At 44.4% G+C, this 25025-nt stretch overlaps 1 protein-coding gene across 1 annotated transcript in view; it reads right to left on the bottom strand.

Annotated features, from left to right (window-relative positions):
* Positions 1–25025, bottom strand: part of LOC134537410 (uncharacterized) — a 188263-nt gene that overhangs the window by 97484 nt on the left and 65754 nt on the right. Inside the window, exon 2 of the mRNA XM_063377796.1 lies at positions 7919–8003. Coding sequence (XP_063233866.1) covers positions 7919–7985 — 67 coding nt within the window. The 5' untranslated portion in view covers positions 7986–8003. The remainder of the gene's footprint in view (positions 1–7918; positions 8004–25025) is intronic.

Here is a 25025-nt window from a genome sequence, read left to right as displayed (position 1 = left end):
AGACCAGTAGCCTTGTAGCCTCGTAGCAATGTAGCGTCGAAGCCATGCAGCTTCGTAGCAATGTAGCCTCGTAGCAATGTAGCGTCGAAGCCATGCAGCTTAGTAGCAATGTAGCCTCGTAGCCATGTAGCTTCGTAGCAAATTAACCTTGTAGACTCGTAGTAATGTAGCCTCGTAGCCATGTAGCTTCGTAGCAATGTAGCCTCGAAGCCATGTAGCTTCTTAGCAAAGTAGCCTTGTAGCCTCGTAGACTGGTCATCGAATTTCCATTAGTACAGTTGGTTACCAGATCCATATTTTAAAACGTCAATTTAAAACTAAAGTTATTGCGAAAAAAAAAACACGTGTCATCTAAAATACACGTAGGCCTAAACCTTTCTCCACTTCGACCGAGACTATGGTGGATGGTGCGCCCTTCCCAGGGGCTGGTCGGCAGGTGCTCGGTCGGAAGAGGTAGATCTGCAGTCACGGCGGTGTGCGGGTCGCGATCACCGGGAGTACACCTCCCCCTCCCTCCCTCGTGCCCAAGTATAGTCTCCGCCAATCAGCGCATAACGGAGCCGCTGACCGCGCGGCGGGCAGGACGCTCGGCCGTGAAATCGACAATTGCACGCCGATGTGTGGTTGATAGGAGGGGGGAGGGAGGGGATGACTCTTCCCTCGCGAGTGATGTACCGCTCACGTCTCCGGCCCCTCCTCCTACTTCCTTTACCAGTGTTGCCAAGTTTGAAAATCAATACCAATGTCCCTCGACGATAATTCCCTACATCGAGTGTATTACAAATACTTTAAACAACACAAAATTCTCGTGTGTGAACTAGCAACTCGTTACTTAATTTTTTTTTTTTTAAATTATGTATAACATCACAGCTCTTTGAATACGGCATTTGGTAGGAGTCATTTCGTGAATGGAATAGAAATGCTTAACCACGGTGCCGCCATCTGTGCCAGATGGCGCGAACCAAACTCCACAAAGGCAAACTCATGAATTTTAACAAGATGGGCGGCATTTTAATAAAAATTCATTTTCGATAATAAGGTAAAAAGCCAGGGTTTAGTGATTTTTTGTGTCATTTTTTTTTTCTTTTATCGGAGTCGTTTTATTATATAGTTTCAAATTTCTGTCAGCGAATTCTAGCGGCGGGTGGGATAACTAAGTGTTAATTACGCCAATAAACGCAGTGGAAAACACAATTTGCGTATATTCATCACGCTCGGCATTTTTTAAAGAATTCTACGTTAAATTTCGTGTCCAAGTTTCGTATTATAAGTAGAGGCCGGAAAAAATTAGCGGATTCATATCCAGATAGGCTGGAATCCAAACTAGTTTACCTCATACTGCTTCAGTGATTGGACTACAGTTTACCTGAAGGACCCTGGGCCAATGGGACACCCTCAAAAAAAAAAAAGTAACAAATCACAGGCATCCCGGCTAACAGCTGTCACGAGTCAGTAGCCAATGAGCAGGCGTAATTTGCCCGAGTGCATGGGAGGATCGTGGAGTCCATCCTATAGGTCACTGAATACGCAAAATTTTCAAGTCCCTAATTATAAGTGCATTTGCAACACGAAAACACGTGAATTTCCTCGTTGCCGACGTTAGATATTACTAGAGACCTGAAAAATTCGCAGATTCATTTCGCGATAGTCTGAAATTCATACACATATACCTTTAAGCTGCTTTTGCTATTGGCTCACTGTTCGTCTGGGCGACTCTGAGCCAATGAGAAACCCTCAACCAAAGAAGTAACGAATCAGGGGCAATACCAGTTGAGACGACTCACAAGTCAGCAGCCAATGAACAGCCGTTATTTTCCCGAGTATACTGAGGACTGTGTAGTATATCCTGAAGGTCATCGAAAACGCGAATTTTTCCAGTCTCTCACTGAGAGAAAGGTTTGTTTCCCTCAACAAAATATTTGTTTTATAAGGCAAAATAAATATATTTTGATGATTCAAACAAATAATTTTGTATTAGGAAAGATTTTGTTGACCCAAACCAATGAATTTTTCAACTGGACTGTATATTTGGTTAGGTGTATCTAGGGCACCTGTATTTCGCGATTTCATTTCATGTCAAGGTATTTCACAAAACACTGTAGCTATTTCTAAGAGTCATGGCAAATTGTGAGGGTGCAGCAGTACGGTGACCACATTCTCATTGGCCCCGTCAAGAGCGGGACGACACCTCTCACCGACCTCAGCCAATAACCACAGGAGAAAAGATACAGTATTTTGTGAAATACCTTGACACGAAATGTATTCGCGAAATACAGGTGTCCCTAGGTGTAACAAATCAATATTGTTACTCAACAAATTTGTTTACGCTAACAAAATATGTTGTTACGGTAAGTAAATATTTGTTTTGCCATATATGTATAAACAAATATTTGTTTGATTCAAACAAAACTTTTTTCAATGTGACACATCACTGACGGGGAATGAAACCTTTGCAAACCTTTGCTTCAGCTATCGATAGAGACCTTAAAAAAAACGCGATTTCAATGACCTGCAGGATATACTCCATGATCTTCTATGCACTCGGGAAAATTACATCTGCTCATTGGCTACTGGCTCGTGACACCTGTTGACTGGGACGCTAGTGATTCGATACTTCTTTCGTTTAAGGTTTTTCATTGGCCGAGTATCATTCAGATAAACTGTGGCCCGATCACTGATGCAGTAAAAAGTCAAACGTTTTTTGGATTCTAGACTATCACGAAATGAATTCGCGAATTTTTTTATGTTTCTACATATTACACATTTATGGAGACCTGAAAAATTCGCGGGTTCATTTCGTGTTATGCTAAAATTGAAATAATTTGACCTTAGTGCTGCTTCTGTCATTGGTTCACTGTTAATCTGGAGGACTGCGGGGGCCAATTATAGAGACCCTCACTCATAGAAGTGTCGAATCACAGGCCACCCAGTCGAGACGACTCACAAGTCAGCAGCCAATGAACAGGTGGCATTTGCCCGAGTGTGTAGAGGATATCGGAGTCCATCCTGAAGGTCGTTGAACCCGCGAATGTTTCCGGTCTCTACACATTTAAAAACAAAGTTTCAAGTTTTCACTTCTGTTGACGGTCCCCATGACTTTTGCACACCTTTGCTTCAGCTATCGCTAGGGACCGGAAAAATTCGCGGGTTCAATGACCTGTAGGATGAACTCCATAGTTCTACGTACACTCAGACAAATGCCACCCGCTCATTGGCTGCTGTCTTGTGAGACGTTCCAGCGTAGCAGCCTGTGATTCGATAAAGCTTTGCTTGGGTGTTTCTCATTGGCCCAGAGTCATCTAGGTGAGTTGTGATTCAATAGCAGAGGCAGCACTGAGGTATTTTAGCCTATCGCGAAATGAATTCGCGAATTTTTCCGGTCTCTAGCTGTCGACAGTAACGCCGCTAGACTAGACACTCGGCTCGCACCGCGGCTGACCCAGTGACCCGCGCGCCAGGGCCGTGCGACACCGCCGCCCTCGCTGTTCGCGTCACGACCGGCGCCGGAGAAACCAGGCCCTCGTGTCCGCGGGTCGTGACCGCCTGCACGGCCCCTCTCCCGGGGGACACACCGGGGCGCTCGGCCCTTCATCCCGCAACACCCGGGACACCGCCCCTTGTCGCACTCACGCCCCTCCGCCGCCGAGAGCCAACGAGGCCCGGCCAGCAGGGAAGTAAGCGAATCAGTAGAGACCGGAAAAATTCGCGGATTCATTCCAACAATATGATAGAATCCAAACAACTGTTCCTTCATGTTGCTCCTCTGATCGGCTCACAGTTCATCTGAAGGACTTTGGGCCAATGAAAAAAACCCTTCAACCAAAAAAAAGTATCGAACCGCAAGCTTCCCAGTTGACAGGTGTCACGAGTCAGTAGCCAATTAGCAGGTGGCATTTGCCCGAGTGTGTAGGGGATGGTGGAGTCTATCCTAGAGGTCATCCAAACGCAAATTTTTTCCAGTCTCTGCGAATCAGGGAGTGCCAATTAAAAAAGGATAAAATTTTTCTCTCTTAAGAAATCAATCAACACTGGTTTGACATTGAATTCTACTCTGAGACCGGAGTATACGCGAAATTCCCGGGTCTCTATGTAGGGACACCTGTAGTTCGCGAATTCATTTCGTGTCAAGGTATTTAACAAAACACTGTAGCTTTTTTTTAGAGTTATAGCTAGAGACAGGAATAATTCGCGGGTTCATTTCGCGGTAGGCTAGAATCCAAGTGCGTGTAACTTATTGCCGCTTCAGTTATTGGAACACAGTTTGCCTGAAGGACTGTGAGCCAATGAATGACCTTCAACGTAAGAAGTATCGAATCATAAGCATGCCAGTTAGCAGGTGTCACGAGTCAGTAGCCAATGAGCTGGTGTAATATTCCCGCGTACATAGAGGATCGTGGAGTCCATCCTAGAGGTCATTCAAACAGCAAATTTTTCCAGTCCCTAGTTATAGCTAGGGACTGCAAAAATTCGCGTTTTCGATTACCTTCAGGATAGACTACACAGTCCTCAGTAAACTCGGGGAAAATAACGCCTGTTCATTGGCTGCTGACTTGTGAGTCGTCTCAACTGGTTTTCCTGTGATACGATACTTCTTTAATTGACTGTTTCCCATCGTCCCTGAGTCGTCCAGATGAACAGTGAACCAAATAACAAAAGCAGCTTAAAGGTATATGTATTTGAATTTTAGCGTATCGCGAAATGAATCCGCAAATTTTTCTGGTCTTTATGTTATAGGCTAGGGGCATATAGATTTCGCGAAAAGATTTTGAGACTAGATGAAAGTTAAAGCACTATAGCATCGTCTGTGTTTCGTGATTGGGTGAGTTTCATTCAGGTACATGTCTACTGTTACAACAACAATCACAGTGATTCAGTGCGGTAGCAAACGAGTCCCGAGTGGCTCGGACAAACAAGGCAACGACTTCTCTCGCAAGACAGCCGCCAGTCACAAGCAAGAAACCGCTGCTGAGGGTATACCTTGTTTCAGTCTAATAGGCGTTCGAATTTATTCGCGAAAAACGCCTGCTCCTAACTACAAGAGAAGTAACTACCTCGACGCGGAACACAGGTGTCCCTAGCGGACACCGCCGCCGCCGGGCGAGGCGCGACACCCGAGCGTGCCGGAGAAAGCCCGTGATTGGTCGCGGGCCGCGGCGCTGACCAGTGAAAGCCGCGATGACAACGATGACCCCGGCGTGGGACTGCGCGCGGCGCGGCGTCACGTCAGCAGTCCCCCGGCTGTACGAGTCCTGCTGTCCGCTCGGCAAACACCGCCTGGAGTGGCTCGGCTCCCGGGTCGCAGCCGCGTCCGAGGGAGGAAATACCACCGGCGTTTCGCTCGACTTGCGGTCGCCATCATCAGGGAGCAGTTCATCAAGCCCTCGACGCAGCTACAACCCAGAAGCCAAGCAACTCCATGCTATCTACTTATTGATAGAGACCGGAAAAATTAGCGGATTCATTCGGCGATAGGCTAAAATTCAAATACATATACGTTGTAGATGATTTTGCTATTGGCTTACTGTTAATCTGGACGAATCTCAACCAATTATAAACCCTCAACCAAAGAAGGATCGAATCACAGTCAAACCAGCTGGGACGACTCACAAGTCGGCAGCCAATGAACTTGCGTTACTTGCCCGAGTTTACAGGGGAATGCGTCGACTATCCTGAAGGCCATCGAAACTCGCGAATTTTTCCGGTCCCTACTTATTGAAAATGTCGTTTTGGATATGTTACGGGTAATGCTAGAAGAAGTAGCGTTAGAACAAAAAAAAAAAGTTGGAGGGCAGATGAAACTGAATTATTTGTAATGAAAGATACATTCATGTATATCGTCAAATATTTAAAAACTGGAATTTTTCGCTTACTATAAAACTTGCGATGTATTAAAAATGAAACAAACATTTATTTATTTATTTATCATCCAAGTTGAATCAAACAAATCTGGAACAGTGACAATATAAGGTGGCGATATGAGGTGTTGTCGGGTAAGGTTATGGTTTGGTTGGTTTGAAAAAAAGGAGAAGGGGGGGGGGGTGCCAAGATGGGTTCTTACCCCCCGGGTGGAAACTAGCCCAGTTAGTTACATCCCTGGTTGACCTTTGCATGGCGACAGCACTGCGCGCCAGTTCGGAGCACAAAGCAAAGAAGATAAAGAGGCGCAACTCAATGCTGTAACTAACGCTGTTATTTTCTTCGGAAATCAGCGAACTGTGCGGTATTTATCGGCAACAAACCCAAACGTCGTTAACTTGTCGAACGACAACGTTGTGCACTTTTTTTTCTTGTTGTCGTTCGTTGCTGGAAATATCCACCATAAATGTTTATCAATGTCAATTTTACAAAACGGAACAACCAAAACACTGTGTTAAAGTACTTTATATTTTGTTTTAAAATTCAAAAACTGCATAGCACCAATGTATGAGTATTGAAAATCATAAGTTCAGTTTCAATTGCTAAAAAAAAAAAAATACACACGAGCACACGTCTGCACAAGTGCACATAGCATCCACGCTTATTTCATTGCCACCAAACATTGTCGAAAAATTTTCCAACGTATAATAATTTGCAATTATACTCAATACGTTGGGACCGGAAAAAATCGCGGATTCAATGACCTCTAGGATAGCCTCCATTATCCTCTGCATTTCTCAAGTAAACACGCGTGTTCATTGGGTACTAAATTGTGAGGCGTCTCCACTGGGTAGCTTGTGATTCGACGCTTCTTTGGTCGACAGTCTCTCATTGGCCCAGAGATCTCCAATTAAACTGCGAGCCAATACGAGAACCAGCAGAATTATTGTACACATGTTTGAATTTCAGCCTATCACGAAATGAATCTGGGAATTTTTCCGGTCTCTATCAATACGCCACTCGGTTAATACAAGATTTCATAAATTCTGAAACAATAATGTCTGTAAAATTACTTTTTTTTTTAAATTTAAGTCATTATATTGAAGACATTGCTGTGTGTTGTAGGTAGTGCATCAGGGGCTCGGAGGCGAGCAGACGGGACGGGCGTAGCGGCAACACCGCGGCCGGCGCGCAGTCAGCTGCTGGACCTGGCTGGTTCGCCTTGCGCGCGAGCCCACGCACCGCCCCTCGCCGACCCCAAGGTCACCGCGGCCACTTCCTGGGCCTCTGCCCGCCGTGAGTTACCGCGCGGCTCCTCGCTGCTTCCCCGGCGTCTCTCACGTCTCCCCGCGTCTCCTGGCGTCTCCTGGTGTCTCCCACCGTCTCTTGGCGTTTTCCGGCGTCTCCCAACGTCTCCTAGCGTCTCCAGGCGTCTCCAAGCGTGTCCCTGAGTCTCCCCACGTCTCCCAGCATCTTTCAGCGTCTCTCAGCGTCTCTCATCGTATCCCCGAGTCTCCCGGCGTCTCCCTGAGTCTCTCAGCGTCTCCCCGCGTCTACGAGCGTCTCACCAGCGTCTCCCCGAGTCTCCCGGCGTCTCCAGGCGTCTCCAGGCACATTTCCTCGCCGCGTCCGCTGCTTCCACGGTGCGAGGAAACCCAGCAAGTGGCAGCCGATGAGATTGGATTCAAAGGTTACTAAATTATGATGATATATTATTTCCGAAATCATAGCACGCAGTACATATGCTGTTCCATGTCTCGTTCCGATGAGACAGACACCGCTGTATCACATACAGACTGGTGTGACAGACAGAGCTATACGACAGAGACAATCTTGTTACAATGAGACAGACAGCGCAGTGACACAAGCAGCCTGGAAATAAACAGTCATGTTCCACAATGCGACAGACAGCGCTGTAACGGAGACACACGGCCCGGTCGCAGCGGGACGGTGGGACAGAGATAGAGAGAGATAGAGAGAGAGAGAGAGAGAGAGAGAGAGAGAGAGAGAGAGAGAGAGAGAGAGAGAGAGAGAGAGAGAGAGAGAGCACAGGCGCAGTTACCTGAGGCGAGCTTGGCGATGTACTCCGGGTTGTCGACGATGTAGTCGAGGCCGATGCGGGAGTCCATGCTGGCTACCGGCCGCCTCTGGAACAAGCACACTCCCGTGTATACACTCCCAACACAGCTGGTCAATCATTCTGTGCACTTCACAGCGTAACATTTATAACAAGCCGATGCAACTGGCTCGCAGCAAAACAACCAGTTAAGCTTACACTGATGACTATGTCAGGTACGATTAACATACACTCGTAAATAACTGCCATAACTACCAGTGATTAAATAATGTATTATTTTGCCACATTAGCTACTAAATATTTCAACCCGAAAAATAGACTTAAAGTAGAGACCGGCAAAAATTCGCGGTTTCGATGGCCTTCAGGATGGACTGCACATACCCCTGTACACTCGGGCAAGTAACGCAAGTTCATTGGCTGCCGACTTGTGAGTCGTCTCAGCTGGTTTGTCTGTGATTCGATCCTTCTTTGGTTGAGGGTTTATAATTGGTTGAGATTCGTCCAGATGAACAGTAAGCCAATAGTAAAAATATCTAAGAGGTAGGCCTATATGTGTTTTTAAATTCTAGCCAATCACCGAACGAATCCGCGAATTTTGCAGGTCTCTACTTTTAAGTATTATGATTGCTGGTGGATGCACGTATATACATTATGCTGTCCACCTGCAAGTTGCCTTTTTCTCCATGCCCATGACAAATGTACCGCAAAGAAGGAACTAGCATGTGCTTTGGATGAATTTTGCAATGCGGAATATTTATTTAAATAATTTAATCGCGCATAACACCATTGCTGATTTGCACTGGTCCTCACGGTATGTTTGCAGAACAGTAATCACCATCCCGTAACGTGGCTTGTATTGCCCCTTGATGCTGTCGGAACACCACCCGCAACGCTCCGGCAGTGCGCCTCTCTTACGTCAGTGGTTTCGGACGCGCGAATCTTGGGCTCCGGCTACGGAAGAACAGTCTAAGACAGTGGTTCCCAAACTTTTTCAGCTGGCGACCCACCTTTCCTTATAGGAATACCTCCACGGTCCATCGGTCCATGGTGGGGTAAAAAAAAACCCTATTTTTATCGTATCCCTTCCTTATGTATGTATAATTTACCATCAAATGTTGATTTTCTTTTAAGATACCGATTGATTATTGATAAACAATGTGTGTTCTGATTTGAAAATGGTTGACAAAATATAAGCACTTTGTAACAACAAAGTTACTTATTTAACAATAGAAATGTATTTGCACACAATTTGATTAGTTTTGATTTTTTCTTATCTTCTCTGATGGTTTATTCGATGGTTTCTGATAGTTTCAGGATCGAGTCGCGACCCACCTGTAACCCTTCTGCGACCCACCGTTTGGGAACCGCTGGTCTAGGGCGTTTGACCGGGCCAAGTGGGAACTGAGCCCGTTTCAACAAGGATCTGGCCCTCGAAGTTCGTCGCGCCGAAGGGGTGTACAAACCCCGCACGCGAGCCGACAGAAGTACAACCTCAAGTCGCCGCGGTCCGCCGTCGTAGCCTACGTCACCCCCCCCCCCCCCCCCCCCCCCCGGTCCACCTTCAGTTACGACTACGAAACTTTGTCGTCAAGAATGAATAGTAAGCACAGCGATCCTCAAGTATCAATCATAAACTTTCAACAAGTCGTCCAAAGTGTTGGACATCTCGACGAGATTTTCTAAGAGGAGCGACGTGTAATACTCGCTCGACGAGTGAATATTGGCACTCGCTCAACGAGTACGTTGTTTTTTTTTTATGACGCGACGTCTAATAAATCGATAAACGCCGGCTGCATGCACGAAAAAGTGTCCCATTACGCACATTGTCCCGTTACGCTGTGTCCCGTTATGCTCATTGTACGCTTGCGCCGCATCTATCTCTCTTCCACTCGATTGGAACAACCATCGATTTGACTTTTTCGAGGCACATTAAACTTGAAACACTCCCATTCGTTTCCTACTTTTCCTATCATCGTCCTATCCTTAACAGAATAACACAGATTGGAAGAAGTTAAATAGCAAACATGTATAAAAGTTATAGTTAAAATAATCTCTTCGTTAAAGTAATAAACATATTTGAATTAATGAGTGCAAATAAAAGTAAATTTATCAATTAAATTTTAGATTTCATTTCACTCCGTCTTTGTATCCATAAAAAATAGTGATAATTCAATAAAAATTATTCAATTTTATTCATAAAAGTATGCAATCATTTCATTAATGTTTTGTTATGACGTCCGTAAACCGACTTTACAGACAACCAATTTTTTTTTTTTTTTTCACTTGAGGATAGAGCACGATGGCGAGGCAGGTGCTGTAGCAAGTAGTGACGTGTTCTTTGGTCTACACCGAATGACAGTCGCCGACGAAACCAGTTAACAACAAATGAACATCAGGCTCAAAATACCTTCAAGTAAATATAGCCTGAAGGTCACAGAAACCCGCGCCATGCCTCGTATCGCCATCTTGGTGAAGGAAGGCTGTCTGTTGTAACCAGGGGGTGGCCACTTCTACGTGATTACATAGTAACTGGATGAATGGAATTTTTTTTTTTTTTTTAGCTTATAGTTGCGCCATATTGGTTAGAAACCCAAAGCATTGTCTGAATAAGTGTAGTTTTTTTTTCATTGTGAAATCATCAAACTGTATCAAGCACAATGGTGATCGTGAGATAAAAAAAAAAAAGTGACTTGAACTATACGTAGAGACCGGAAAAAATTTCACAGTGACCTCTTGGATGGACTCCACAGTCCTCTGTACACTCGGGCAAATGTCACCTGTTCATTTATGATACTTATCAACTAGGGAGCCTGTGATTGGTTATTCTTTAGTTGAGTGTTTCTCATTGGCTAAGAGTATTCCCTATAAAATAAACTGTGAGCTAGAGACCTGAAAAATTCGCGTATTCATTTCGTGTTATGCTAAAATTCAAATAATTACACCTTAGTGCTGCTTCTGCCATTGGTTCACTGTTAATCTGGAGGACTGAGGGACAATTAGAAACCCTCACTCATAGAAGTGCCGAATCACAGGCCACCCAGTCGAGACGACTCACAAGTCAGCAGCCAATGTACAGGTGGCATTAGCCCGTGTGTGTAGAGGATATTGGAGTCTATCCTGAAGGTCATTGAACCCGCAAATTTCCCGGTCTCTACTGTGAGCTAGGGACCGGAAAAATTCGCGGTTTCGATGGCCTTCAGGATAGTCTACGCATTCCCCTGTACACTCGGGCAAGTAACGCAAGTTCATTGGCTGCCGACTTGTGAGTCGTCCCAGCTGGTTTGACTGTGATTCGATCCTTCTTTATCTTTGTTTGAGGGTTTATAATTGGTTGAGATTCGTCCAGATGAACAGTAAGCCAATATTACCTTTGAAAGATTTGTGCAATGGGAGTGCATGACTTGATGTAAGTTTTTGCACATACGCCATTGCTAAGAACTTTTTCTGTTGAAGAAAAACTAAAAAATAAAAAATAAATAAAAAAACCCAAAAAGACAAAAAAAAACACAAAATTAAGCAAAAAAATTGCTGTTGTCAACAAGGATATAAACACCACAAAATATTCCGTAACAGGAATAATGTCAACAAAACAAAGAAAAACAAAGGAAAATGTACTAAGAGAACGAAAAAAAAACACAAATGATGACACAGAAATATTGAACTCAAAAAATTCAGCACAACGGTTGAAACGAAACAAAAACACGACAAAACGAAAATACGAAACAAACACAATAGTTTTCCAAAACAGAATAGAACGATAAAAAAAACCCACAAATGATGACAGCACAAAAATATTGAACCCAAAATAATTCAGCACAACAGTTGAGACGAGACAAAAACACGACAAAACGAAAAGACGAAACGAACACAATAGTTTTACCAAAACAGAAACAAGCAATGGCGTATGTCCAAAAACTTACATCAAGAGTAAGCCAAGAGCAAAATCATCTACAAGGTACATGTATTTGAATTTTAGCCTATCGCCGAATGAATCCGCGAATTTTTCCGGTCTCTACCTATGACTAGAGACCTGCAAAATTCGCGGATCCAGTGACCTCCAGGACAGACTCTACTACACTCTACACACTCGGGCAAATGCCACCTGTTCATTGGCTGCTGACTTGTGAGTCGTCTCGACTGGGTGGGCTGTGATTCGACACTTCTATGAGTGAGGGTCTCTAATTGGCCCTCATTACTCCAGATTAACAGTGAACCAGTGGTAGAAGCAGCGCTAAGGTATAATTATTTGAATTGTGGCACATCACGAAATGAATCCGCGAATTTGGCAGGTCTCTCTCTACCTATGACGAAATATCCGCCAACCCGGCCTACTCGCGGCCAGCAGGCGCCAGGCGACCTTGTGTCGGCGCCAGTGCGGGTCGCTGCGGCAGTGTTACTGGGTCACACAACCCCCCCCCCCCCCCGGGGGTGGGGGCCCAGTGACCCCGGCAAGGATGCGCAAGACGCGAGGAGCTCCCTAGTCCTCCGGCAGACACGGGGCATAGAGGAGCGACAGACTGGAATAAGCGTGACAGCAGCGCTGCCGGCCAGCGCAGCGCCACGCCTAATACGGCAGCGAGAAGACACTAGTGTTTACGAAACAGACCGTCACGCTCCTCCCCCCCCCCCCTCCATGTCTTCCCTTCCCCCTTCAACAACCGACACTCGCCGCTCCCTCGACACAACTCTTCATTCCTTCGCGCGGCTTGAGTAGGGATGCAAAATCGCTCTTAAAAACATCGATATCACGAACATCGATGTTCAAACGAAAAAGCATCGATGTCAAAAAACATCGTTCTGAAAACCGATACATCGATGTTTTAACCGATGTTTTTAAATATCAGGAAAAACATGCCAAAATGATTTAAATTATAGTATGTAGCCACAATATCCACAACCCATTTACAGTCGTGTCTCATGCAGAACAAAAACATGCATTAAAAGCAATTTAAAAAAAAAAGAAGGAAAAAGCATGAAGTGTATGTGCAGGTTTTAAATGTAACATTAATTTTCTCGATAGAGCTAGCGAGACCGTATCGGTACCAATCAAAAGCTTGTATGTACAACAAGCTATGAAATTGTCTATAACGTCTCACTGCTTTTTCCCTATATTTATCAAAATTGAAAAGAAAATTCTTATGTAAACCAATTTTTTTAATGGTATTTATTTTTTCCAAATGATCAGGGCCGGCGCGTCCATATATGCGAACCAGGCAACCGCCTAGGGCGCCAAGTAGCTGGGGGCGGCACAGCACGACACATAACAACTGATATAATATGTTTAACGATTATTGAAACTAGATGAAAATGGATTTTTGTAACAGTTTGGAATATTTATATTGATATAAGTAATTATTTTAAGTCCACGGTGACCTGCTTATGATTTGTAATAAGTAAAAAAGTAAAAAAAAAAAACACAAGCCTGCTTACATTTGATTGTTGACAAAATCTTAGGCTTACGTGATGCATTTTGAGGCAAGGAAAAAATTTTTTTGGGGAGATTGGTGAGGGGGGGAGGGAATTAAGGTTTTTCGCCTAGGGCGCTAATTTACCTTGCACCAGCCCTGCAAATGATTTTACACATTTTAAAGTACTGTAAAAAAAATTTATACTGAAATCAACCAAATAGTTCAGTATTTACAACATTTTTGATACCTACTTAAAAATGTAGGTTTTTATAGTAAGTATAGACAGTTAAAAAAATTGTATCTTAAAAACTAAATATCGTATCGTAATGTTTTTTTATATATTCAATAAATATTCATGAAATGATAGCCAAAATATTAATAAAAACTAGGGTAATTTTAATGATGAACGATGTCGATGTTTTTGGACTTTTTCATCGATGCATCGGCGATGTATCGCTCTTAAAAACATCGATGCTAACATCGATGTTTCATGAACGATACATCGATGTTTTGAAAACATCGATGTATCGTTTGCATCCCTAGGCTTGAGCCGTGTCCAGCTAGCTTCAGTTTCCTTACCAACCACCGCAACCCCGCCAAGTATCGTAACTGGTACGAAATACGCGAGGCAAGCGATGCCAGCGAACCTGGCGGTGTGGTGTGTACCTACGTTTTTTTAACTGGTTTACAGTAGTGGAGTTAGCACGTGTGAAGAACAATGTGTTACAGCACACGGATTTCATTAGCAAAAATTACTAACAATAATTCAAGCCACACTATTATAAACTCTTTCTGCAACCCACGCCATGTCTTCATTACAGGGACTTTATGCTTTAGTGCAGTTTTTTTTGGACAAACGTATTGCACTGTTTGTCATGGGAAAAAAAATTCGAGAAACAAAATAAATTAAAAAAGAGAGGATAAAAAAAATTCACAGAAAACAAGACTGAATCAGCTGACGTCGGACAAACGGAACCAACGATGGAACTAAACAAGCATTATGGACAACACAAGGACGAAAGCACGACAACACAAGAACTCCGTTGAAGGAACTTGGTAATGGAAAAAAATAATACAACAACACAGACGAACACAGTGGCCTAGCAACGCAACGATGAGACAGTTTAAATGCAGGCGGACAACAAACTTGGACAGCGATGAAGATAAACAAGTACTGTGGACAACACCTACGGCGATAGCACTGACGAACACAGAAGGTTTCCAATGAGAACAGTATAGCGACGTTTCGGGAACTGACACGAACAGAATGATATTTGGACACCGGAAAACAAAGTTTTTAAATATGTTAGAGCTCCATTCCTTGTTCGTTGTAGCGCAGGGGCGACACAACTAAATTTCCAAAGGGGGGGGAATATACCTTTTTATAAAGAATCCATCCCCCCTTATTGAAGGGGGGGTCCGGGGGTCCTCCCCCGGGAAAAATTTGTATTTCAAGGTGGAAAATGGTGCTGTTTAAACAGTGTTATTATCTAAAAATTGTTTACACAGCACTTTCTTTGCCCCCGTTTGCCCCCACTTCAAGGTTTCAGAGTGGGGGCAATATACCCTTACCCCCCCCCCCCCTTCCTGTTGTTGCGCCACTGGTTGTAGGAGCACGTCACGTGAGTGAGAAAGGGCGAGGTTGGCGCCGGCGTGGAGGGATGTACGGAGTGGAGTCTGGAGTCTGGAGTCTGGAGTCTGGAGTCTCGGCGGTGCCAGCGGCGCGCCTGCTGGTGCAACACTCTGGCAGCGGCCGGCCCGCAAACCTGCTGCCTCCATTCCGCCCATGTAGGGAGCACACGGTCGCTCAGCCCGCGGCCCGGCCGAGCGAGGGAGGGAGGGAGGGGGGACACACGCCTCCCGCCTCGCTGGCACACGCCGCGTCCTGCCTGCTCTTCGATCCGCGACCCAATGCTCTATGGATAGGTAGAGACCGGAAAAATTCGCGTATTCATTTCGTGATAGTCTAGAATCCAAAAACGTTTGCCCTTTTTACTGCATCAGTGATTGGGCCACAGTTTATCCGAATGATACTCGGCCAATGAAAAACCTTAAACAAAAGAAGTATCGAATCACTAGCGTCCCAGTTAACAGGTGTCACGAGTCAGTAGCCAATGAGCAGATGTAATTTTCCCGAGTGCATAGAGGATCATGGAGTATATCCTACAGGTCATTGAAATCGCGAATGTTTCCGGTCTCTATCAATGCTCTATGGATAGGGACTAGAAAAAAATCCCTTTTCTATGACCTTCAGGATAGACTACACAGTCCTCAGTATACTCGGGAAAACAACGCCTTTTCATTGGCTGCTGACTTGTGAGTCGTCTCAACTGGTTAGCCCGTGATCACGATACTTCTTTGGTTGAGTATTTCCCATCGGCCCAAAGTCGTCCAGATGAACAGTGAACCAATAAAAAAAAAAAGCAGCTTAAAGGTATATGTATTTGAATTTTGGCGTATCGCGAAATGAATCCGCGAATTTTTTCGGTCTCTACCTATGGATCATTCCGCTAACACACCCGGAGTGGTGGGGGGGAACTCTTACTTGCCGAAACCGAGACCTAGTTTCTTGAAGTAGTTTTGGGGCCACCTGCTGGTTAGTATATTACATAATATATTGATTACTAACATACCTGCATGTATATGAATTACGACAAGTAATGCACAGTTATTTTCAGGCAAACAAACCATTTAAAATAAATTCTGCTTTTTTTTTTGTGGTGTGGCATAACATAAAATTTTCATCTCCTACTAATTTATATATAACATGTTTTTTTTATTACAAAACAGCATTAAGTGTTTCTCGCACAGTTAAATCTCTATTACTAAGCAATTATTCGCCAAGTAGTATTGAATTGTTATTTTTGTCATAATTAGTACAATTATTGTAACAATACAGTCAATATGTAGACATTAAATTATAGTCTATATAAAAATAAAATAAAAATGTTGAGTTAAAACTATAAATTAAAACTTATTATAATCAAAGGTGTATACAAATTGATATTTTTAATGTTAGAAAGCCGAGCGGTATCAACCTGGCAACAGTGGTCACCATTAACTCTGTACTTAAATCTAAGCGTCAGACATAGACTATACGAGGCGACATTCCTGAGTCTGGATAACACCTGTCCCACCGCTGCGGGAATGATTATATTGTGGCTTCCCATTGCCTTCCGCCGTGCCCCGTCCAGATCCCTGGGGGGGGGGGAGGGGGGAATTAAAATTTAAAAAAGAAATGGCCGAAACGCCCGGTAACGCGCGGCCTTGGATTCGCCAGTGCAGCCAACTGGTGACGTGATTCGCGTGACGTCATACTCCGGTAGAACGACAAATTCCGCAGACCTGCCGGTAGCCTCCGTGTTCCAGGAATAGTGTGTTTCATCCCACACGCTGCTGCTCTCATGCTCTCGGAAACGACGTTAGTCAGTTTCGCCAACCCTGATTTACGAACATTCCTTCAGAGCGTTCCCCAGAAGAGCGCGCCTGGCGGCGCACGAGCGAACCAGGGTTGACAGCTTTGATGCGAGTGTCAGCAGTATGTCCGTGTAGAGTGCGGGAAGCCTACAACTCACGTAGTTTCGGTTCCCTACCACGTTCGTGCAACTTCGGATTTCTCTCAAAAATTGAAATTAAAAAAAAATCGAAGGGTTAGGTTAGGTTAGGTCAGTCACGACATGATTGTTTTCATTGGAAACTTCTGATTTAGCGGCTGAAGTGGCGTTAATACCAAAACGCAAAACTTCGGAAATCTTCGGAAATTCTTGCAGGGGACCGAAACTACGTGAGTTGTAGGCTTCCCGTAGAGTGCACCTGCGAGTCTAATGAACATGCTTGGCTCTTAGTAGGGACCGGAAAAATTCGCGGACTCATTTCACGATATGATAGAATCCAAACAACTGCACCTTTATATTGCTTCTCTGATTGTCTCACAGTTTATCTGAAGGACTTTAAGCCAATGAAAATCCTTCAACCAAAAAAGTATCGAATCGCAAGCGTCCCAGTTGACAGGTGTCACGAGTCAGTAGCCAATGAGCAGGTGGTATTTGCATTGTGGAGTCTATCCTAGATGTTTGTTTGTTTGTTTGTTTATCGTCTTTATTGGTGGCGAAGTTAAGGCGGTACGCCTTCTCTTACACTTAACCACTTTTCTGCAATTACATCAAAGATTTGAATATTAAAAACTAAGCATGATATAGACTAAACATTAAGAGAACAAATTAAAATTTTAACTTAATGTTCAAATATTAACTATTACAAAAGATTCAACCATAACTAATTATAAAGTAATTAAAAACTAAGCATAGACATACATAAAAAGGAAAGTAATTAAACATACAGCAAAAAGTATCAAAACCGAAAAAAAAAAAGGAAAAAAAACATTAGGTGCTACTACATTAAAACCAGTCACTCGCACATTCACACACAGAATCAAGCAGTAGGGTAGCAGTGAAGTGGTCATGGTAAGCAGTTGTTACAAAGATGTTTTTTCAGCCTGTGCTTAAAGGATGCTAGATTTTTTGTTTGCCTTGTCGCTTGGTCTAATTTATTCCAGAGCCTGCTACTCACGGTTGCAAAAGATCCCGACAGACATTTGGATGAGTGCACTGGGATAGATAGCATTGGGTTGCGTGTGGATCGCGTGTCATGGCTATGGTAACTATGTAGGTAATTAATACCGGCTGACATATAATGAGGTGATACCTGCTGCAGCACCTTATAAGCAAGGATAAGTATGTGCATTTTGCGTCTTTGTGCGAGAGTGAGCCATTTTAACTGCTGGTAGTATTGGGTTAGATGATCACGTAATTTAAGGTTAAAAATGTATCTTACGCAGCAGTTTTGGAGCTTCTGTAGTCGCTTAGCTAGTTTATCTGTTAGATCAGGAAAGAGGACATCGCAGTAATCAAAGTGGGGCATAATTAATGTTTGAACAAGCATGGTTTTAATACTAAGTGGAAGCAAATTTTTTAACCGTCGTAAGCAGTGAAGGGAAAAATGTACCTTCTTACAAATTTGCATTATCTGCTCCCTCCAGGTTAAGGTTGTGTTTATCAGGACTCCCAGATTTCTTACGACGTTAGAGAACTGAATATCAACTCCTTGGAGCGTTAAGTTACAGTATTTGTTAGGAATTAATTCAGTGAGCTTTTGAGGAGAACCAATTAATATTGCTTGGGTTTTATTTGCATTCAGCCTGAGTTTATTAACTTTTGCCCACTTAGAGACAGAATCGAGATCATCATTGACAGAACAAATTGACTGATTGATATTGGTTGCTTTTGCGTGAATATATATTTGCACATCATCGGCATACATGTGGTATTGGCAATGTTTTAAGCATTTAGGTAGATCATTTATGAATATAGTAAATAAAAGTGGCCCAAGAATTGAACCCTGAGGGACACCTGCTACTATTGGGAGCCACGTGGATACTTCGGTATTGAGAACGACACGTTGGTAACGACCACCTAGGTAGGAATTGAACCATGTACAAACACTATGAGAAAAATTATATTGAATTGACATTTTTCGTACAATAAGATTGTGATCTACTGAATCAAATGCTTTACTAAAGTCAAGCAACGTTAGGATCGTTATTTCACGCCTATCAATAGCATGACGTATGCTATCAGTAACATTAATGAGGGCAGTAGTGGTACTGTGGCCGGGTCTAAATCCTGATTGGAAGGTATCTAAAAAATTTCTCTGTAACAGGTAAGCATAGGTTTGTTTGTGCACCAGATGTTCAAAGGCTTTGGAGACAGTTGGCAAGATGCTTATAGGGCGAAAATCTTTAGCTGTCTCAGGAGACTTAATTTTTGGTATGGGCTTTATGTGTGAATACTTCCACTCTGTCGGGTATTTACCTATTGTAAGGGATACGTTAAAAATATGTTCTAATGCAGGGACTACAAAAGGTAAAATAATTTCCAGCATTTTAATTGATATTTGGTCGTTACCAACTGCATTACTTTTGATGCGACGCAAGGCTTTCGCGACATCTAGACATGACACAGGAGAGAAGAAAAACTTATCTTCAGAATACTCAGAGTTGTTAGGTACGAATGTGTCAGACGATTTGGTTGTGGACGGGATTGACGTATCTGTATGAATTTTTCCAGTCTCTAGCTGTTAGGTTTGGATACTAACAACAGGCTACTTACTGTTGAACAATATTCCCATTCTTGAAAATCATTTGGCAGAAGAGTCTGGTAAAGAGTGCCATTAAACAGTTAATGACTGCTATCGAGACCCCACAATCACTGTACGTGTCTTGTGATGTTGATCTGACGCGCAAGAGACTCAGTGGTAAAGACCTGAAAAATTCGCGGGTTCATTTCTCGATAGGCAAGAATCCAAATACATTTGCCTTTTTTGCTGCTTCAGTGATTGGGCAACAGTTTATCTGAAGGACTCTGGACCAATGAAAAAACGTTCGACAAAAGAAGAAGTATCGAATCGCAAGCTTCCCAGTTAACACGTGTCACGAGTCAGTAGCCAATCAGCAGGTGTAATCTGCACAAGTACATAGAGGATCGTGGAGTCTATCCTGGAGGTTATTGAAAACGCGAATTTTTTTCCGGTCCCTATCGATGGAGTCGATGGAGTCGAGGAGTCGAGGAGTCGCGGAGTCGCGGCGCTGGCGCCGGGCCAGAGGCGCCCCAAGGCCGGGCAGGTTCCGGGACGAGCCGGCCGCTCGCCGTACAAGGCTCGAACCCATAACCCCCGCCGCGAGGGGCGCCGGAAATACTCGTCCAGCCGCGAGCCGCGCGCAGGTCTGCCTCGCAGCACGGAGCTCAGCTCGTCGCGTTCACACCAGGGTGTGTCCACAGTTAGCACTTTCCTGCTAGATCTGGTACTTCAGTTTACGCTCGGATCCAATACTTTGTCTTTAATATAATAATATTACAGTGACTCCAATATGTTTTATTATTAAAGACCTGAAAAATTCACGGATTCATTTCGTGATAGTCTAGAATCCAAAAACGTTTTACTTTTTACTGCATCAGTGATTGGGCCAAAGTTTATCTGAATGACACTCGGACAATGAAAAACCTTTAAAAAAAAAAAAGAATTATCGAATCTCCAGCGTCCCTGTTAACAGGTGTCACGAGTCAGTAGCCAATGAGCAGATGTAATTTTCCCGAGTGCATAGAGGATCATGGAGTATATCCTAAAGGTCATTGAAATCGCGAATTTTTCCGGTCTCTATTTATTATTAAGCGTAATTATTTTTAAAAACTATGGAATGTATATGTGTGTGCGGTGTAATATTTAAGTTCGAGCATTGAAATGTCATAATAACTTCCTAAATTGTTAAAACCATAACAAATTATAATTTAGTACTTTTATTTTTCTAAACTAGTACTTTTTTCTCGCCTAAGTTGGTACGAAATACTTTTTTCCTTGTGGACACCCTGATTCACACTGCCTCGCTGGCTAACATCAGTCTTAAGTAGCTTGACTTCTGGGTTGTAGCCGTGTCCTTGGCAAAATAATTCGCCGACGTTTCGGTCGACATTTCAGTCGCCATCATCAGGGAGCAGTTAGGGACCTACTGGTACAGGTAAGTGCTCCCTGATGATGTGCGACTGCAATGTCGACCGAAACGTCGGTGAATTATTCGCCAAGGACACAGCTACAACCCAGAAGCCAAGCTACTTCAGTCAATGGCCGCGAAAAGCCTGCGAACATTATTAACACAAGTCTTATTTTGTATTGCCACCTTCCATCGTTTCAGAGTTTCATTATAATTTTGTTTGACATGAATTTCCGACAGGAATATGAATGTCTTTAATCTCGGGTTGGGCGTCACTTCGGCTGAGGATTCAAACTCGTATACTATGAAAGCTTTCAGAGTTGAAGTAAACATATATTTGGTAGAGCAGACTTTGCTCGTGGTCGTTACGCATGACACTCATCTGGTTAACATTTGCAGTTATGACTAGGGGCATGCAGATTTCGCGAAAAGATTTCGAGACTAGCTGAAAGTTAAAACACTGTAGTATCGTCTGTGTTTCGTGATTGGGAGAGTTTCCCCCAGCTACATATCGATTTTAACAACACCAATCACAGTAAGTCAGTGCGGAAGCAAACGCGTCCTGAGTGGCTCGGTCAAACAAGGGAACAACTTCTCTCTGCAGACGGCCGCCAATCACAAGGAAGAAACCACAGGTGTGGGTACACCTTGTTGCAGTCTAATAGGCGTTCAGATCTTTTCGCGAAAAATGCCTGCCCCTACTTATATTTTAAGTGTAATATTTATTAATGATATTCAATAATTAGGCTATAACTTATACGTATACATTTTTTACTTCTTACGCGTGAGAAGTGATTATTGTCTGTTCTACTACTGAATACAAAGTCGGCCCTATGGTGAACCAAACTTTCACCTTGTTCTCGCTGCAAACAGCTGCGAGTAATGGCGACTGGTCAGCGCTGTTGGTGTTCTTCAGGCCGACATAATGGTGCCTCCAGCCAATGGCTTATTGATTTGACCACCGAGCATATACATGAGGTGGAAGGATGCGCGCATAAAGGCTGAAACTGACCTCTGTCCTCACGTAAACAGGCCCATGCTGACACTCGACAGTTTACGTGCGGGTTCGGACTTGATCTCTGTGCCACTTGCGTTGTGAAATGTTACCTTGACATGTTTAGCGGGAGGCAACTCGCTATCACCGCGGCTACCACATGTGCAACAACTGCTCCGAAACTTGCGATTTCCGGCTCACGTATGGGTGTCATCGCCGGGGAAGATGCCCACACGCAGAGAACGCAGGGGAAAGAGTCGCAGACTGGGGACACGACCCCAAACCCTCACCCGGGGCTTCGCCCACACACACACGTCATCAGTGGCGGGCATGTACACTGCGGGTGTGCTCGCGGACCAGTGTAGCTCGGCGAACATAGCTGCACAGTGTCCGGCCTCTGTCCGGCCTCTGTCCGACCCAGCATGCCCGGCTCGCTGTCGGACGGCAGTGCCCTGCGAGCCGAGCTCCTGACCGAGCATATCCGCCTCTGTCCGGCCTCTGTCTGGCATTTGTCCGACATTTGTCCGAGCTCTGACCGGCCTCTGTCGGGGCTCTGTCCGGCCTTTGTCGGGGCTCAGTCCGGCCTCTGTCCGACCTCTGTCCGGCCTCTGTCCGACATTTGTCCGAGCTCTGACCGGCCTCTGTCCGGCCTCTGTCCGGCCTCTGTCAGGGCTTAGTCCGGCCTCTGTCCGATATTTGTCCGAGCTCTGTTCGGCCTCTGTCCGACCTCTGTCCGGCCTCTGTCCGACATTTGTCCGAGCTCTGACCGGCCTCTGTCCGGCCTCTGTCCGGCCTCTGTCAGGGCTTAGTCCGGCCTCTGTCCGATATTTGTCCGAGCTCTGTCCGGCCTCTGTCCGACCTCTGTCCGGCCTCTGTCCGACATTTGTCCGAGCTCTGACCGGCCTCTGTCCGGCCTCTGTCCGGCCTCTGTCAGGGCTTAGTCCGGCCTCTGTCCGATATTTGTCGGGGCTCAGTCCGGCCTCTGTCCGACCTTTGTCAGGGCTCTGTCCGGCCTCTGCCAGGGCTCTGTCCGACCTCTGTCCGACCCAGCACGGACGGCAGTGCCCTGCGAGCCGAGAGGCAGGGAACGGTGGCTGACAGGCGCCCCGGAGGAGCGCGGCGAAAGGCAGAGACGCCGCCGTACTTGACCCGCCTCCAGACCCCGGCATCACGCTTCCCTCCCACGCTGCCCCCTGGCTCTCCGGATATGGCCGGCGAGTTGCCACCCCGCAGGCCCAGCCGGCGCCCGCGCGGCTGTCCACGGCGAGGCGAGGTGTCAGCCGTCACGTGTCGCGTGCTGCTGTCCGCCATAGGGGAGGAAAAGTTAAATCCGAACCGTCTTTGTTATCGCCGTGCGCATGTCGGATTGAATCGAATTGAATTCTTGTACTTGAAAGAAAAAATATAAGTTGTATTAAACAAGCAATATAAACCAGATCTCTCTAAAAAAAGGAATAAAATGATGACGGAAAGCTATACCCTGGAAACTTGATTAAGTCAGATAAAAGGAACCGATTTATTTATTATATAATATAAACTGTATCATATTATATAATATATATAATCTTATGTGTGTCTATTATGATTTGTGTACTACAATTAAAATATACTACTCTTGAAAACCTTGAAAAAGGATTATATCCAGAGTAGTTTTAAGTAATATATATATAACCCATAATAAATTTCTTTATATAAGCTATAAGATAATCTGTGCGCATGGTCTGCCTTCCCCTTTACCCACCCCTTAGCGCAACGACAGTGTCTGGAGGTTAAGGCGTGGCGACCCCTCCAAATCAAGGCGATGGAGTGTCAGCCCGTCTTACACGAACGCCACACAAGGGTCATAAACGCATGAACTGCCATGATGTAATCACTACTGTAAAATACACTAACTACATCGATTAACCCATGTCCGAATCATTCAAACACATACATATTTACACAAAAATAAATCAAGTTGACAGAACATCAGCGTGCTAACAGTCACGCTATTTGTTTGCAGTCGTATACAGACGTGGAGATCCACGGGGGTCGAGTTGGCGCCGCGCCCAGGGGCATACAGGGCTTGTACCCAGGGCGCCGCATTGGGGGGGAAAGTGGGGCTTAAACTGACTGCCTAATTATTACTATTATTTTTACTTGAGTATCGTAGTGTCAGAACACAACCAAAAAAAATTGTCGGAGTGCAGTTGACCTTTTGTATTGTATTTGTATCGAAAGACACATATACATGTATATTGTCAATTAGGTAATCAAAATTTTGTATTTTTTTTCTCGTACTATCCAACTTGAGATGTATTAAAAAATTATGAAATCACTGCGAATTATTTATCATTAAATTTGAATCAAAATATGTGGAATAATGTAATTAATATATATATATATATATGGTAGTGATATAAGGTGTTGTAGGAGGGTGAGTTTTGATTTGGTTGGTACCCAAAAAAAAAAGGCGCCAAGATCAGTTCTTGCAGCAGGTGGAAGCTAGTCTAGCTACGTCCCGGCCACCAAAGTAGGCCTCGTAAATGCATAATAACTAGGGACCGGAAAAATTCGCGTTTTCAATGACCTCTAGGACAGACTCCACGATCCTCTATGTATTTGTGCAGATTACGCCTGCTGATTAGCTACTGACTCGTGACACGTGTTAACGGGGAAGCTTGTGATTCGATACTTCTTTTGCCGAACGTTTTTCATTGGTCCAGAGTCATTCAGATAAACTGTTGCCCAATCACTGAAGCAGCAAAAAAGGCAAATGTATTTGGATTCCAGCCTAGCGAGAAATGAACCCGCGAATTTTTCAGGTATATAATAATAACATAACTACACTTGTGTCTGGACTGGGGTCAAACTCTTGGGACTGATCTCGCCTCGTGCAGGCCGACCCGAATATACCTATACCTGATCAGGCATGTTGCAAGCCGTGTGGCTGGACCGCACAACTGCGTGTAGAGACACAGGTGCTGACGCGCCGTTTATAAACACCTCAACCTTTACTAAAGGTGTCTCATTACAAGAGCCACTGCACATTTGTATGCAAGTTTCGTTCCATGGTTTCGTCTTTAACGAATATTTTCTGCACGGTGGAAAAATAAGACTCAAACGGGTGTTTTCACGGACTATTTTTTTTAAGTATGAAAAAAAATT

The sequence above is a fragment of the Bacillus rossius genome, chromosome 12 (genome assembly GCF_032445375.1).
Source record: "Bacillus rossius redtenbacheri isolate Brsri chromosome 12, Brsri_v3, whole genome shotgun sequence".
NCBI lineage: Eukaryota > Metazoa > Arthropoda > Insecta > Phasmatodea > Bacillidae > Bacillus > Bacillus rossius.
Note: the sequence above shows the minus strand (reverse complement) of the source record. Positions and strands in the feature narration are given on the sequence as shown.